Here is an 18,620-nt window from a genome sequence, read left to right on the forward strand (position 1 = left end):
AAGTACCCAAATTCCAGACAAACTGCACAGAATTTGACTGCACTTTTTGGATCAACATATTCATGTGAGTCTGCCTTTTCACATGTGAAAATCATCAAATAAAAATGAAGATCCTCCATGACTGATGATCACCTTGCAGCCTGCTTACGCCTCGCACTCATCTCCTATTTTTTGGACTATGAGAGACAAGCTTCCTCCTCTGTGTCAGAAGTCTATAAGGTAGGGACCAACTTTTCCAGCTTGAATCACAGAGCTTTGTCTTATCGTGCCCCTGTTCTATGGAATGATCTCCCTGCGTCAATAAAACAGTCAGATTCTGTGGAGGCTTTCAAGTCCAGACTTAAGACGCACTTTTTTTCCCTTTCGTATGGCTAGCATACTGGTATAGTATAGTTCTACACTTTTCACTCTTTTAATTCATTTTATTAGGAAACGGACCATGCCGCGGCCTCAACTTTACCTAAATTCTGGAACTTTTAGTGACATTCAGGGCTACTGGCTGGCGATCACCTTAGTATTTCCTGTTTTTCTTGCTATTTAATGCTGACAAATTATACTGTATTTTTTGTCTTTCTGATGCTTGATTCTGTTTTTTCTCTCTGTTTAAGGTGCAGCTCCATCCAGAGATGGGTGTGGTATTTGTGCTGGAGACCCTCCTGTCCTGTGCACCAACAGCTTTTCCTGTATATTCGTTTTGTGAATTGTTCTGTAATTTATGTCTGTAGCATGGCCCAAGCAGAGGGTCACCCCTTTGAGTCTGGTCTGCTTGATTTTTCTTCCTCAGAGGGAGTTTTTCCTTACCACTATTGCTCAGGGGGTTAGTAAGGTTAGACCTTACTTGTGTGAAGCGCCTCGAGGCAACTCTGTTGTGATTTGGCACTACGTATATAAATGAATGAAAAAATGAAAAAAAAATCCAGCTGTGAGTTGCTCTGCGCAGGTGGGTGTTTTGGCACCCATCGGTACTCACAGCTGGAGAACACATATCGTGCCATAAAGAACATCACCTCTCAACATGTCACTGCAACGCACATGTGTCGGCATGCAGTCCTCACATGGTAATAAATAAAACACATATCACCTTTGCAATGCATTCAACAGCGAGCACCTCAGTGTGCACTGGACACCATCAGCCAGGCTGCCCCGTGTGAGTTACAGTCCACATGACACGGTGTCCTTCAGTATGCCATGCACTGGACACGTGGAGTCGGCTGATGTGGTCATGATATGAGCGCATCAACTCATTCATGTTAGTACATTAATTCCTTGTTTACATTCATGGACATGAAGGAACAGAAGGATGATAATTGTTGTATTGTCTGCTCTTTATAACAGGAATTAAATATTTTAACAGACAAAACAAAATCCATTCATTTCAGAATTTCCAGCACAGACTTTAAGTCATCAGGCATCAATTACACATCATTACCAGTAACATGATTGTCTTACATTCAGACAGTACATTCATTGTTCTTATAATATTCTGTGCTGTCTCATTATTTGTAACAAACTGGCACCCTGTCCAGGGTCAACCCCATCTCTTGCTCTATCACAGCTTGGATAGGCTCCAGCCACCTTGGTGAACCTTGATTGGAGTAAGCTGTTATAGCAAATAAATGAATGAACATTAGAACCAACAACCTGAAGCAACATACAAAAGTCTCTCCCATCACAACCTCCGAGAGATGCAACTCCTTCATTGTAATCATAGGTGTCCTGTTGGCTTTCCTCACTTGTACATTTATTTTGTATTTTTACCGAATTTAGATGATGTTGCAGAAATTTACCATCTTCATCTTTAAAATTTTGGAGAAAAGAAGTGTGAAGATATAAAAGCTCAGGGGGCGTGTCTGTTCTGTTGACGCTGTCCATCAGTCAGCTGAAGGTCACAGTCATGAACTCACCTGATCGGATGCTGGGGAGCAGCAGCAGTGCTGCTACAAACACTGACCAGCTCTTCATCTGTCACCAGCTCCACAGCCAAGTCACCAAAGGTCACCTCACCCCTCCCAGTGGGTGTCACCCAGATGTCAGCCAAGCTGGACCACAGGAACCTGGAACACCAGCACAAACATGAAATATTTAGACACAGGAACAGCTCAGCAGGAGGACGAGCCGACGAGCCAATCCCTGAGGAGTGTGACATCAGCACAAAACAGAGACAAGCTAACAGCACCACTCTGTACTGCCTCTTAGTGGTTGGTGTCAACAAAGATAATTTACTCATCATCATCTTTTTAGTTTAAAAATGCAACTATGAATCTACATACAGTATGTTTGTCTCAGAAATGTCTGACTTCAACAGCAGAAGGAAACAGGAAATAAACACACAGGCAACAAACAGGCTGACGGCTACGCGCTGTAGGACAGACAACATCTGTTTTATAACATGAAGACAAACCACAGGACAATCACGTCAAACTGACAAAATTCATAAAACTCTAATATGCTGCTGATTTTCAGAAGTCATGTCCAGGTCCAGAACAAAGTCTGTAGAAACAAAGACTGAAAGAACAAAGACTGCAGGATCAAAGACTGAAGGATCAAAGACTGAAGGAACAAAGTCTGCAGATACAAAGACTGGAAGAACAACGACAAGTAACAGAGACTACAGGAACAAAGACTGAAAGAACAAAGTCTGAAGGAACAAAGTGTGCAGGAAGAAAGACTGACAGAACAAAGACAGAAGGAACGAAATCTGCAGGAACAAAGTCTGAAGGAACAAAGTTGAGCAGAACAAAGTTTGCAGAAAATGGACGTGTGACCTCTGCTGGGGGGAGCTGGAACTGCACTACTGCTTGGAGAACAGACATACATTTACTTGTGTGTGTGTGTGTGTGTGTGTGTGTGTGTGTGTGTGTGTGTGTGTGTGTGTGTGTGTGTGTGTGTGGAGTGAATGTCTTTGTTGTGTGAATTATCTTTCTTGAGTCTTTCTTGAGATCTTTCTGGTCTTTGCCTTTGTTAGGTGAAGTCTTTATATTTGCAGAGTGAATGGCTGTCTTTGTTCAGTGAATGTCTTCGTCTTCGTGGAGTGACTGTCTCTGCCTTTGTCGGGTGAATGTCTTTGTGGGGGGTGAATGTCACAAAACAGAAGGTGCCCCAACACTAGCATGACTTTGATCCGCGCACTTGCATGCACTCTGCCGTGCAGGAGAGTAAACTTGTCTCAAACTCATTGTAAACCGCTATAAACTGTGCACGGCTTCATGCAAGTGCACAAAGAAAATTTTGAAATGTTCAAAATCTCCATCACGCATTAATTATGTGAACATTACGCAAACAATTAAAAACACTGCGTGTGAGTGCGATTGATTGCGTCAGTGCACCGCATCACAGCACAGCTCATTTGAACGATTATAGCGACATGTTAAATCAGGTGTTCATAAGAAGGAATGAACATGCAACTGTTTTACCAAGCCAATACAATATAAACATTACAAATAATTGCCCTTTAGACGGTTCCAAATGCTTTCTCCACCTCATGAAGAGCACAAACGAGAGAGTTAAAAAAAAAGCGGCAGATGAAACGGTCCTCTGTGATTCTGGAAGTGATTAGAGGTGTTTCCAACAGCCAACTCACAGAAAATGATAAATCCACTACAAAATAATTATTTTATATATGCTGCATCCAGTGCACAAAACGCAGCATTCAGTGGAAGAAAAGCACGGCATCCAGCTGGGAGCACAGCAGGAAGGATCGTCACAATGAAGTGCGTGCAAGTGCGTGGATCAAAGTCGTGCAAGCGTCAGGGCACCTAAAGTTTTACAGAGAAAGTCTGGTCTTCTGATCTCTAAACAGCTGTCACCTTTGAATTCTGGAAATCAAATGAACAAACAGTCACTCACACAAACGGAGGTGTCGTAAAGCAGAATTTAGCCAAAATGTGTTCTTTTAAGTTTTGTGTGTCACAGCTTGAGTTGAATGTTATCGATTTCAGATTACAGAAGAAATTAGGTTTTTTTTGTTTGTTTGTTTGCTGAGTTTCAACAGGTCACCTGTGTTCCAGTTATCCGAATCATTAGGCATCACACCAGGAACAGCGTCCGATTTAAAACTTGTAGCAGATCAACATGTGGATCCGCTGTGATGATATCTGGAGGAAGCCAAAAGAACGGCTCCCAGTAACAGACCGACAGTCACATTTCTGTTCCTTCGTTTGTGAAACTCAAGCCCCATCCAGCAGACCTTCTGACGCTCACAGTGACGCTGGGTTAGAAAAGGCCACAATGACAGCTGGGATCCAGCCTCTCTGGCCGACACGTCCACAGTACCACGTTTGGAGGTTCCGGTGGCATCTGGGTCACGCCGAGCGTGAGACTCTTTCTGAGTGTTCAAACACCAGCTGCTCCCAGAATGACCACACCTCAGGGTGGAGGACATGCTCAGAGAGGGTTTCAGGCCCTCCAGGGGAAACTAAACATGCAATTAATCCCCTGCAGAAGCCAGCATTAAGTCCATGAATAGCGTGTAATCATACATGTGTGGGGAAGAACAAAGTGCTGGGTGGAGCAGGCTCAGCAGAACCTGCTGACTGCACACTCACGTCCATCTCCACGTTTTCCTGCGTGTCTGCAGGAAGCCCGTCCTGTTTGAGCAGCACAAGCACAAACCCTCTGAGACTTACCTCATCTCACCATCTGCATTCATGAATCAGAGGGAACGCTGAGTCAGGAGTCCCAGGGTCTGAGTCTGCCATATTCTTAGATCCAGAGTCTTAACAACTTCCTGGACTCATCCATCAGAAGTGTCTGTATGTGATAAGTGCTGAACATGGAGAGACACTCACTGATCTCAGCAGGGACGTTCATGTCTCTGGGTCCTCGGCCTTTGAGATGCAGAGACACCTGAGAAGATCTTACAGAGCCATGAGGTCAAAGGTCAGAGATGTTTGATGATGCTGATGTTTTTGAAAGAGAATGGAGATCCAAGTTTTATGGGTCCTAGTGGTTCCTGTCTTACTGTCAGGTTGTCAGACTTGGACTCAAACCAGTGACCTAAATGTACATTGACAACATTTATATAGCACATTTTACAGTCGACGTGCTTTACAGTGATGCCTCACACACACACACACACACACACACACACACACACACACACACACACACACACACACACACACACACACACACACACACACACACACACACACACAGGACCCTCTGGTCACAAGGCCATAGCTTTAATCACATGACCAGACAACAACTGCAGATCTTTGGTACCAGGTCTCTTCAGAGGACCCTTGGGCACCATCAGACTGACTGTGTGTCCAATCAAGCAATCAATCAATCAACTTTTTTCTTATATAGCGCCAAATCACAACAAACAGTTGCCCCAAGGTGCTCCATATTGCAAGGCAAGGCCATACAATAATTATGAAAACCCCCAACGGTCAAAACGATCCCCTATGAGCAAGCACTTGGCCACAGTGGGAAGGAAAAACTCCCTTTTAACAGGAAGAAACCTCCAGCAGAACCAGGCTCAGGGAGGGGCAGTCTTCTGCTGAGACTGGTTGGGGCTGAGGGAAAGAACCAGGAAAAAGACATGCCGAGAAGGGGGGCAGAGATCGATCACTAATGATTAAATGCAGAGTGATGCATACGGAGCAAAAAGAGAAAGAAACAGTGCATCATGGGAACCCCCCCACAGTCTACGTCTAAAGCAACATAACCAAGGGATGGTCCAGGGTCACCCGATCCAGCCCTAACTATAAGCCTTAGCGAAAAGGAAAGTTTTAAGCCTAATCTTAAAAGTAGAGAGGGTATCTGTCTCCCTGATCTGAATTGGGAGCTGGTTCCACAGGAGAGGAGCCTGAAAGCTGAAGGCTCTGCCTCCCATTCTACTCTTACAAACCCTAGGAACTACAAGTAAGCCCGCAGTCTGAGAGCGAAGCGCTCTAATGGGGTAATATGGTACTACGAGGTCCCTAAGATAAGATGGGACCTGATTATTCAAAACCTTATAAGTAAGAAGAAGAATTTTAAATTCTATTCTAGAATTAACAGGAAGCCAATGAAGAGAGGCCAACAGGGGTGAGATATGCTCTCTCCTGCTAGTCCCCGTCAGTACTCTAGCTGCAGCATTCTGAACCAACTGAAGGCTTTTTAGGGAACTTTTAGGACAACCTGATAATAATGAATTACAATAGTCCAGCCTAGAGGAAATAAATGCATGAATTAGTTTTTCAGCATCACTCTGAGACAAGACCTTTCTGATTTTAGAGATATTGCGTAAATGCAAAAAGGCAGTCCTACATATTTGTTTAATATGCGCTTTGAATGACATATCCTGATCAAAAATAACTCCAAGATTTCTCACAGTATTACTAGAGATCAGGGAAATGCCATCCAGAGTAAAGATCTGGTTAGACACCATTCTTCTAAGATTTGTGGGGCCAAGTACAATAACTTCAGTTTTATCTGAGTTTAAAAGCAGGAAATTAGAGGTCATCCATGTCTTTATGTCTGTAAGACAATCCTGCAGTTTAGCTAATTGGTGTGTATCCTCTGGCTTCATGGATAGATAAAGCTGGGTATCATCTGCGTAACAATGAAAATTTAAGCAATACCGTCTAATAATACTGCCCAAGGGAAGCATGTATAAAGTGAATAAAATTGGTCCTAGCACAGAACCTTGTGGAACTCCATAATTAACTTTAGTCTGTGAAGAAGATTCCCCATTTACATGAACAAACTGTAATCTATTAGACAAATATGATTCAAACCACCGCAGCGCAGTGCCTTTAATACCTATGACATGCTCTAATCTCTGTAATAAAATTTTATGGTCAACAGTATCAAAAGCAGCACTGAGGTCCAACAGAACAAGCACAGAGATAAGTCCACTGTCCGAAGCCATAACAAGATCATTTGTAACCTTCACTAATGCTGTTTCTGTACTATGATGAATTCTAAAACCTGACTGAAACTCTTCAAATAGACCATTCCTCTGCAGGTGATCAGTTAGCTGTTTTACAACTACCCTCTCAAGAATCTTTGAGAGAAAAGGAAGGTTGGAGATTGGCCTATAATTAGCTAAGATAGCTGGGTCAAGTGATGGCTTTTTAAGTAATGGTTTAATTACTGCCACCTTAAAGGCCTGTGGTACATAACCAACTAACAAAGATAGATTGATCATATTTAAGATTGAAGCATTAAATAATGGTAGGACTTCCTTGAGCAGCCTGGCAGGAATGGGGTCTAATAAGCATGTTGATGGTTTGGATGAAGTAACTAATGAAAATAACTCAGACAGAACAATCGGTCCAATGAGCGGTGACTTAGAGACACTGAGGAGTACTGCGTGCATTGAGAGGGAGCGCCAGTGTTGACGTTTTGGTCATGGGGGCATCGCACCTGACCAGTGTGGTACCGTGGGTAAGACATTTATCTGCTGCTCCTACATTACAGTCAATAAAGCACCAGGCACAAGGTGATGGTGGAATGGTTAAAGCACTGGTTAAAACAATGATTAAAGTATGTGTTAAAACAATATTTAAAACAATAGTTAAAGCACTGGTTAAAACAATGATTAAAGTATGTGTTAAAACAATGTTTAAAACAATAGTTAAAGCACTGGTTAAAACAATGATTAAAGTATGTGTTAAAACAATGTTTAAAACAATGGTTAAAGTACTGGTTAAAACAATGATTAAAGTATGTGTTAAAACAATATTTAAAACAATGGTTAAAGTACTAGTTAAAACAATGATTAAAGTATGTGTTAAAACAATATTTAAAACAATGGTTAAAGTACTGGTTAAAACAATGATTAAAGTATGTGTTAAAACAATATTTAAAACCAATAGTTAAAGCACTGGTTAAAACAATGATTAAAGTATGTGTTAAAACAATATTTAAAACAATGGTTAAAGTACTGGTTAAAACAATGATTAAAGTATGTGTTAAAACAATATTTAAAACAATAGTTAAAGCACTGGTTAAAACAATGATTAAAGTATGTGTTAAAACAATATTTAAAACAATGGTTAAAGTACTGGTTAAAACAATGATTAAAGTATGTGTTAAAACAATATTTAAAACAATAGTTAAAGCACTGGTTAAAACAATGATTAAAGTATGTGTTAAAACAATATTTAAAACAATAGTTAAAGCACTGGTTAAAACAATGATTAAAGTATGTGTTAAAACAATATTTAAAACAATAGTTAAAGCACTGGTTAAAACAATGATTAAAGTATGTGTTAAAACAATATTTAAAACAATAGTTAAAGCACTGGTTAAAACAATGATTAAAGTATGTGTTAAAACAATATTTAAAACAATGGTTAAACCACAGGTTAAAACAATGATTAAAACACGGGTTAAAACAATGGTTAAACCACAGGTTAAAACAATGGTTAAACCACAGGATGAAAGAATGATTAAAACACGGGTTAAAACAATGGATAAAGCACAGGTTAAAACAATGATTAAAACACAGGTTAAAACAGTGGTGAAACCACAGGTTAAAACAATGACTAAAACACGTGTTAAAACAATGGATAAAGAACAATGGTTAAACCACAGGTTAAAATGATGGTTAAAACACTGGTTAAAACAATGATTAAAACACAGATTAAAACAATGGATAAAGCACAGGTTAAAACAATGATTTTCAACGATGGTTAAACCAATGGATGGTTAAAATGATGGTTACTGGTTAAAGCAATGGTTAAAGCGGTGGGTAAGTGGTAGTTAAAGAGATGGTTAAAGCAGTGGTTAAAGCGGTAGCTAAAGCAGTGGTTAAAGACGTGGTTAACGCAATGGTTAAAACAGTGGTTAAGCCAGTGGTAAAAGCAATGGTTAAAGCAGTGGTTAAGCTTTGGTTAAAGCGGTGCTTAAAGTGCTGGTTAAGTGGTGAATAAAGTGGCGGTTAAAGCAATGGATAAAGTGGCAGTTAAAGCAATGGTCAAAACAGTGGTTAAAGTAATGGTTAAAGCTGTGGTTAAACCAGTGGTTAAAGTGGTGGTTAAAATGTAGGTGACACGATACGTATTGGTTTTTTTTTTTTGAGTATCTAAGACTAAAATTAAACAACAGTTTGAAATGTGTCGTTTCCTCGTGCGCAGTTACTGAAGAGAGAAATAGTCATATTTTGAACTGCACGTCACTGAAAACCAGGAACTTCCTGGCGAGTCCCAACATTGTAGAAGAAGAAGGAAGTGATCACAGAGCCAGAACCATTATCTTAATAGTCCCATTAATTCATGGACTAATTTATGGATTTTTACAGGCTACTAACAGCCCCGTTTCAACCGAGTGGTTCAGGTCGGAGCTGCATCATCGTTTTTCAAGTGTCAGAACAGTTAAATCTCGCCGGCAGAATCCTTTTGATTGGCAGTGGAATACTTATACTGACAAGTGCTCACGCAGTGTCGTGCGGATTCTCCACTCCACACGGAGGCAAATCTTACTATTTTCACATTATTTTATTTTATTTGATTGTTTTGTGGATCATGGGAATTTTGAGACATTTTGAGCAGATGAGGGACTGCAAGTCTTTTATCTTGCAGCGCAAAGCGGCTCGCAGTGGAACAAGAGGATCCATTCACAGCAGAGACTCGAACCATCAGCCGCAGACGCAATGAATGGATTACACCTCTAGCTGACCATGCTGGTCGCGGATCAGTACAGCAGACTTCAACCATCATGGACTTTTCTTCAGCCAGGACAACGAATTCAATTATTTTCAGATGTTTTGATCAAAGTGAAGATGATCTCACTGAAATGGACAGGTAAGACTGTATTATTTACTCCTTGTGTGAATGGTTTGAATATTTAATAATAATTAGCTTATAATGCGCCAAATCACAGCAAAAGCCGTCTCAAGGCGCCTTACATAAAACAAGTCAACATAAAATTTAATAAATAATTAAAAATGAATAAAAAAATTCAAATGCATAAATAAAAACAGAAGTAAAAGAATAAAAACTATTCATAAGAAAGAGAATAAAAATAAGTTTTGAGTCTTGACTTAAAAATGTCCACGGACTCAGACTGCCTCACGGTCGCAGGAAGACTGTTCCACAGGGTGGGTGCATGATACGAAAAGGCTCTTTGACCTGCTGACTTCTTCTTCACCCTGGGAACACAGAGAAGTCCCGCATCCTGCGACCACAAAGCCCGGGCTGGCACGTAGAGTTCCACCAGATCAGCCAGATAAGATGGCGCCAGTCCATGAACAACTTTATAAGTCAATAGCAAAACCTTAAAATCTGCTCCAGTGCAAAGATGCCAAAATGGGTGTGATATGTTCAGATCTTCTGCTACGTGTCAGAAGTCTGGCGGCAGCGTTTTGAACCAGCTGAAGACCCCTAATGCTGGACTGTGGTAACCCTGAAAATAGAACATTACAATAATCTAGTCTAGAAGAAACAGGGTCTCAGCATCAGCCATGGGCAGGATGGGGCGGATCCTTGCTATATTTCTCAGATGGAAAAAAGCAGTCCTAGTAACATCCCTGATGTGGAGGTCAAAAAACAATGTGGGATCAAAAATTACCCCAAGGTTCCTCATTTTGTCCGTATGATGTATGACACATGAACCCAGGCTGAGCGCCAGCTGGTCAAACTGATGCCGATGTCTCGCTGGACCAAGAACCATCATTTCAGTCTTATCAAAGTTTAAAAGTAGGAAGTTACTAGACATCCAACTTCTCACTGATAGAAGACAGTCCTCCAGGGATTTTATGGGAGTGAGATTTCCCACAGTTATCGGCATGTACAACTGAGTATCATCAGCATAACAATGAAAGGCAATCCCAAAACTCTGCAGTATACGCCTAAGGGGTGCCACATACAGGGAGAAAAGCTTGAATCTTTCTGGTTCTGGTTCTGGTGATGACGTAGCCTTCCTTTCCCAATTATCTACCCCTGTGCATGTTTTCTTTTGTAATACATTGTATTAACCTTTCAAACGGTACATATGACAGTAGATATAAACAAATCATATTCTTGCTTTATTGGAACTTTATTTGTAATAACCAAATATTTACAAAACAAGCATGAAAAATTGACATTACGATTTGATAATTTGGCATGTAATGTGTTGTTGTATCAATGAGTCTTTTCAATTATGTTTCATATAATTTTTTAGCACATTGTTCATAGCTGCAAATTGTGCAATACTGCAGAGGAAGTCCAAGCGATCTCTCTCTTGGTAGTTGCCCACAGTGGTTTGAATTCTGCAGGTGGTGTCTTGGTACACTTGTTGTGGTGGGGCAGGCTTGCTGGCTCTCAAATGCTGGAAAACCACTCTGTTCATTGCTTGTTCCTTCTTTAGTATATCCAAGAACATCCAGAAGTTCAGGTGGTGACAGCCGACGGCGTTGCCAGCCTTCGACGCTGTTTGTGCATGGCAGCTCTTCCTTGTATTCTGCCTGATATGTTCCAGATAGCATGGTCAAAAACTGGACCCTGTGGTTTGTCCTACCTGGGTGACCGACGAAGGTGTCCTCAAAGTAGATGACCACAGGCTGGAGCTCCTCAGCTATTTCCTAATGGACTACTTCAAATAAAGCAACCACATCTTCTGATAGCACAAAGGCCAGAGCAGGCAACATCCTGGTTGCAAGGGGGAGCTTTGCGTCAGCAGCATATCTCTCCTGGAGCCCTTCCACCTGCACCTGACAGTACACACACTGGGCCAAGTGGTAAAGGCATCATTTTATTTATATATATATATATATATATATATATATATATATATATATATAAAATCAGTCAGCATACACACACTTGCATACATTAAGTCTAATGACACAGCAGAGGAGCAAACATAAGATGAACTTTATTTATTCAATTAAGTCAGTGAGCTCCTCTATTTATCAAAGACTGTGATGGAGTTACATTTACACAATTTCATTTACAATTTCAACTGATTCATATTCAAGGTACAACTACATTTTCAGAGATGTTAATTAACTATTTGGACTGTAATTGTTATGGTTTCAGTGGAGCAATGAGTCAGTATTTGTACACTACTTATGAATATTATAATTATAAATTCAGGCAGTCTGCAATACTTTGCCACACTTTCTGTCATTTCATAGATGTATCTTGTAGATACTTGGCGAATAAAGGCTATTCTGATATTGATCCTGATGAGGGCTTCTACCTCCGCCGAGAAGTACACTGTTCTGGTTGCATTGGTAAATCTGCAATCGTAGTGTCCGTGTCTGCTCATCCTGGCTTGGTCTCTGTGTAGCCGATTAAGCCTGAATGCTCCTGTTTTGGATACAATGAGCCAAGCTCAGTCATTTATCCTGGATGTCTGAATCCTACGTTTCATGCAATGGGGCCCAGGGCTCACTCTGTTCAGTGTTTTCATCTCTCGACTCTCCTTAATCGGTCTCTTGTCTGGTGATTCCACAGTTTCTAGGTAGTTTCATGGACTTTTATTGTGCACTGGTTTGTCTCCAGTCTCTTTCAGTCGCATTAAGTTTATTTTCAGTCCTCCTGCATTCTGTGTGTTTTGATTCATGTTTCTTGTTGAGTTGTTGGAGGAGGTCACCCTGGATTGGATCATCCATCTGGCCTGAGAATGATTTGGGATCTCCCAATGGAAATGACAGAAGAGGTGCCACCCTGACTTGGCCCTGAAGGAGTGATGGAAACTGACTGAAAAACATCAACAAGGGCCATTCAGGATAGAAGGTGAACAAGCAGAGCCTGAAAATAAACCAGCAGAAGCCACATGCTCAGGGTGACCTGACACCTTTAGTTCCACCAGTAATCTGAAAATGAAATTCATGTTTAAGATTAACTCCTTTCTTGGTGCTATCAATCTGACACAACTCAGATGAACACGTGAATTCTGTTAAATTACCACAACAACCAATTAGATTAGATAAGATTCAACTTTATTGTCTCTGTACAGAGTACAGGTACAAGACCAATGAAATGCAGTTCACATCTAACCAGAAGTGCAAAAAAGCATTAAGTACCAAGTGTCAAGTGTAGTTGAGTAATATGTACGAGGTCTGTTAGAAAAGTATCGGACCTTTGGCTGGGAAATAAAAAACTGGCATACCTGGAGTGTTGGACACCTAATCACTCTCAAAGTAGTCCACACACTTCTCCCAGTGGTGCCGCCACTTTTGGAAGCATTCCAAAAAAGCCTCTTTTGAAATGGAGTTCAGCTCCGCTGTCGTTGCCGCCATAATGTCCTCTCTTGTCTCAAATCTCGTTCCTTTCAATGGCATCTTGAGTTTGGGGAAGAGCCAGAAGTCGCAAGGGGTCAAATCAGGAGAGTAAGGAGCCTGTTGAACCACCGGAGTCTGGTTTTTCGTCAAAAAAGTCTGAATTAAGTTCGAGGAATGTGTTGGAGCATTGTCGTGATGGATGCGCCAATTTCCTGTGGCCCACAACTCCGGTCTCTTGCGCCGCACAGCATTACGTAGGCGACGGAGGACATCCCTGTAGTACTCCTTGGTGATTGTTTGCCCCTGTGGTGTGGTACACCACGGGAGTCAAAGAAAACAGTCAGCATCACCTTAACGTTGCTGCGCACTTGGTGAGCCTTCTTTGGTCTTGGTGACGTGGAATGCTTCCACTGTGACGACTGGAATTTGGTTTCCGGGTCGTACCCGTACACCCAGGACTCATCACCAGTGATTATGGTGTCCATGAAGTCGGATTCACTCTTTGTGAAGTCCAGTATGTCCTGTGAGACTTCAACACAAAGTTGCTTTTGCTCTGCCGTCAGCAACTTCGGCACAAATTCTGCTTCAGTTTGATAACGCGCTGTTCACATTAACTGAACATGATGAAGCGTGCCACATACATATCAACAGTTCCTTTGTGCTCTGGGGGCGCGGGAGGTTCCCTCGTATGTGCTCAAATAATTCCGGATCCTGTTTTGCCACCATCAGAATATGTAAATTGTGGTCAGATGGTGCTCAGACTGCACATGGACAGCGGTCGGACAGGTGTCCCAACTTGACAGTGCCTGGAGGGTTTTGAACATGTGCAACACACTCTGGGCCGCCTGCCCATTGGGACCAATTGTGTGGACTCTCGCAGATGGCTGTCAGAATGTTTTGGAAGTGCAACTGGAGACTTTTCGGAGGGGGGCCAAATCATCATTCTGACACCATACAGCCTCATTCTGGCTATGTGTGATGGGGTATTAGGTAAATTGAGACAGAAAGGGAAATAAAACAAGATACCATGCTAGAATGTAGCTACGAAGTTAAAATAGACACAGAATGTCTTATGTTTATTTTTCTTTCATGTATTTTTTCTTTCATGCATCTAATGCACAAAAATGTCAATTCTCTGACATTTGTCTTGTGAAATGGTACATAACTAAAAAAGTATATAAATGAGATTTGAATGATTATAAACACCGTAAAGCAGACAATATCAGAATAATTTTGTAGTTCTACCATTGTTCTACCATTAATGGAAAGCAAGGGCGCAATTTAGAACTAGCAATTGGGGGGAACAAAGTGCGAGGCCCGCAGGGCCGAAGCCCATAGGCCGGGGGTCTGGGGGCCGCTTTAGGCCCCAAGAAGCCAATGGATTCTAGATAAGCTCAGATGCATTGTGAGCATCCAGAACAGTAATTTTAATGTTTTGAGAAGACCATAAAGTGGACATCATTTGCCGTATGCAATTTGAAACCGTGGATATAAGTACTTTATTCTGAGAATAGCCAGCATTGATTTTATTAACATCCTGGTGTAAATAAGGTATCACCACATGTGTAGAACTCAAAAAGAATGATAGGTTGAGTTTTCATTAAAAAACAACTGCAATGTGGTAAAATGTATTCAGAAATATGAAAGAACAGGCTCTTAATAATTATTAACTATCGCATACTGTATTTTTTTTCTCAAGATTTGTTTTTGCATAAGTTTCAAAAAACAACAAATCATAAGTTTAGGATAAATTACTTATCATGAATTTAATTTTCAAAGTGGCACTAATGACAACACTCATACTGAACATAATTTCGCTTGCATAGACTGATTTTGGAGATCAAGCAATAATTGCAGATGGGCTTTCTGAGGTCCCAGATAGCTTTTCCGATTTCCTTTTCTAACTTTCAGAATTTAGTAAATTAGCATATGGTCCATTGATACTTATGTGTAGACAGACACTAGTCCCTAGAGGCAACTATTTTTGGTTTCAAATCTGGGCAAATGCAGTCCCAGAAAATTCCGAATGTGACAAACAAGAAACAGGTGTTGTAAACAAGTCAATGCTGCTAAAAATACAAACTTGCAGAAACAAAGATACTATTCTGACATGGTTTTGCACATAAGACTGGCATAGCATGTTGAAAAGGTGGGGGGGGGGGGTGTGACATGTCCCCCCTATCCCCCACCAAATTGCGCCCATGATGGAAAGTTATAATGAAAAATATGAACCGCTATATCTCAAAAACATAAATTAAAGCAAATTTAGTTATTATATTATTATAACTAAATTATATATAACTAATATTATTATAAGTATTATAATTATTATAAAACATTGCAATAGGTCACTATATCATATGAAAGCATTTGGGTTTTGATATATGGAATGTTTATCATTCTGCAGCTGCCATTATGAGTTTCCATAAAAGGTTGCTGACTCGCCACAAATTACCCTATTCTGTACTTTAACATTTCCCATAATGCCCCTAGTGGCACCCTGCGTTTCCCAGAATGCACCACAATGCCAGCAGAGTTCCAGGTCTCACAGTGCATATAAACAATGACTAACAAGGATGTGGATGGCGTTGATCCAGCGAATTCGCAGGTGATTATGATGATGATGTGTTCTTCCAAATTGAGAGGGTTATCTAGAGGAGGTGAAGCACTTGTGATGGATTTCTGCCGTGCCCCGATGTCATCTTGTTGTCCACACTTCACGCCACTTGGTTACATTGGGCCTTGAACCCAGTGATGTGCGGTGAGGTTGATGGCTGGTGAGGCACTGATTTTATCACAATCAGATTTACAAACATATAAACCGACACAGAGTAGCTTATTCTGTGTTTGATTGACAGCAGTTAACAGGTTATGTTTAAAATCTCATATCACCATTCTTTACACATACAAACTGTAGCACACAAAAAAACACATTTAATTAAAAAACATTATTATTACCTTTACTTATAAATGAAGTCCATGTGTCGCTCCTTCTGAACAAAAGCATCAAGGACTTGCTTGTGGAAGTTTATTAGCTTCCATCAGTTTTAAAAGTCTCTCTGTCTCAGTGGAGATCACTGCCAGGGAAGAAAGTCGTCCATCAGTCCTTTTCCAATTGTATGTCTGGAGTCTTTTCTGGCTTTGAATGTGAGTGATCAACTGCTCGTGTTTGTTGAGCCTTCTTTGTAAATTCTTTAGGCCACAATATCCCATCTGAGTCCAGGCATTGTCACAAGTTGAGAAAAGGAGGCAGAAAAACTTTCTTACTGGACGTCCACACAGACAGACATTACGTGTGTCCCACTCTGTTTGAAAAGAGCGGCTCTTCTGTTGTCTGAAACAAACCTTTCAGCTATGGTATTAGTCTTTCTTTCATTAATACCTCCTGCTTTGATTGAAAGTCCAGTTTTAAAAATTGTTTCAGTTTGGATATGTAATCCTCCATTCTGAAAGTAAAGTGCAGGCGAGAGGAAAAAAATAAATGAACGGCTGCTCTTGTAGTTTGCTGTGACTTATTCTGCAGCTGAGGAGTTGCTGCAAGAAGAATCCCTGGGATCACTAGTGCCCCCTAACATGAGGCAGGAGAACCGCGTGCCTCACCTAGTGCCTTTTTGCAGCCGTTTTCTGATCACTCAACACACGAAACACATTACACACACATACAGCTGTACTTATGTACATCAGTTCTATGAAATTTGAGTTGCTGCTGCCTCACCGCACGTCTCTTCTCAGTATTTGAATGGCAAATGTGTAAATTCAGCGATTATGAATAACAAACACGGACAGATGTTCAAACATGCTCACAGTCACACATGGACAGACGTTCAAACGTGCTCACATTAATGCATGCTCACATTCACATACCCTCAAATTTATGCATGGACACTCGCATTTACACCTTAATGCATGGATACACTCACATTTACCACAGACATGCTCACATTCACTCAGAAACATGCACACGTTCCTCATTCTGTGTGAAGCTGCATTTCAGCAGTGAACATTTCATGATTAAATTAACAAAAATAATAAAATAATCAGAAATGTTTTTTCCCCTTTGTTTTGTGGTGTTACCTTTTTTTACATCCTGCAAACTGTAAATTCATTTTCCACATTCATGTATCACAGCATCACTTTATGCAGTGGTGGCCTAAAGTTTAGAGAAGGAATCTGGTGGCCGGAAGGTTGTGAGTCTGATCCCCTTTAACAAAAAGGTGGGTAAGGTGCAGAGCAGCATTTACACCGCCATTGTTACACCGCTATAGCTCCCATGAGCAACATCCCTCATCCGCCGCACACCAGGGTGTGCATCTATCTATCCATGTATATGTAAAGCAGAATGGTTTCAATTATGACTGAGAGTGAAATGTAATTTAATTTAGGAAGAAGGCCAACAATGCCACCCGGGGAGATGGCCCCAGGACCATTCAAATCTAAATTATGCCAAAATGGCTGCACTAGGTACGGGAAATAAAGAGAGGTGTGTTATCAAAATGTAGTTTTATTTTTACAATTTAAAAATAAGACTTTCAGCAATAAATAAATAAATAAATAAGTTTCTATCTCATATCATTAAAAAGTTATTTATAATTTAGTAAAACTTCTACTCAGCCATTGTATATGATGGGGTCGGCCCCAGAGGGTTAACAGGAAGTGGCAGCTCGACGTGCGCCACATGCACCGTGGTTCCTCGTGCCTAAATGAGAAACACAAGTATGAATACAAACCCAGTGCTACATTAACCCTGCCTGTGTGGTTGGCATCTTACCTGCCGGTGGAGGTGCGTGCACCCGCTGCCAGTAGGAGGAGGGGGAGCGCCGGAGGAATTCACGGCAGAATACCATAACAACCCAAGCTCTAAGGCAAAATTTAACATCAGCCATGGCACAGTGTACAAGTGAGACAATGAACAGACTTACCACGGGAGAGAGCCCAGAGCCCACGGTGCATGCTCGTCAGCAAGCACTCAGAACAAACAGGAAGAAAATGCACTACAGGCCAGACGGCTGCCGTGGACCCAAGATAAGCATGATAAAATAACGCAACAATGTCAAGCAATACCGAAGAGGAGCACAAGACTGACCTGGAAGAAACGACTGAAACGCGCAGCCTTGGGTGTAGAACTTGCCCCAAACAAAGTCGCGCAGGAGCACACGACACACTGTCACCACATTTTCTTTTTTTTTTGCCAGCTTGCACTCGGCCGAGACGGACGCACTTTTCTCTTCTCCCTCCCTCCTTATCTTTCCTGCTTCTGTGGCGTGTTGTCTGTGAGGCTGCAGCTTTGCTCTTCTGGAAAACGACAAAAATGGATCTGTTAAAGTGGTCTTTGAACGCAATTGACACTATTTTTTCTACAAGACATTCGGGGGCGGAGGACCCGACCTGTCCTGCCGGGACGCATGTGATGGGTTACGTGATGGACTCGTGGAGGAGATGGCAGCTCATGTGCCTTTACACGCTTTCTGTGAAGGAC

The 18,620-nt window shown here is 41.3% G+C and overlaps 1 protein-coding gene across 1 annotated transcript in view; it reads right to left on the reverse strand.

The window, feature by feature from the left end:
• cemip (cell migration inducing hyaluronidase 1) overlaps positions 1-18,620 on the reverse strand; it is a 375,103-nt gene that overhangs the window by 290,003 nt on the left and 66,480 nt on the right. Inside the window, exon 2 of the mRNA XM_034184142.1 lies at positions 1,905-2,054. Within this exon, the coding sequence (XP_034040033.1) occupies positions 1,905-1,962 (58 nt within the window). The 5' untranslated portion in view covers positions 1,963-2,054. The remainder of the gene's footprint in view (positions 1-1,904; positions 2,055-18,620) is intronic.

The sequence above is a fragment of the Thalassophryne amazonica genome, chromosome 2 (genome assembly GCF_902500255.1).
Source record: "Thalassophryne amazonica chromosome 2, fThaAma1.1, whole genome shotgun sequence".
In the NCBI taxonomy this organism is placed as follows: domain Eukaryota; kingdom Metazoa; phylum Chordata; class Actinopteri; order Batrachoidiformes; family Batrachoididae; genus Thalassophryne; species Thalassophryne amazonica.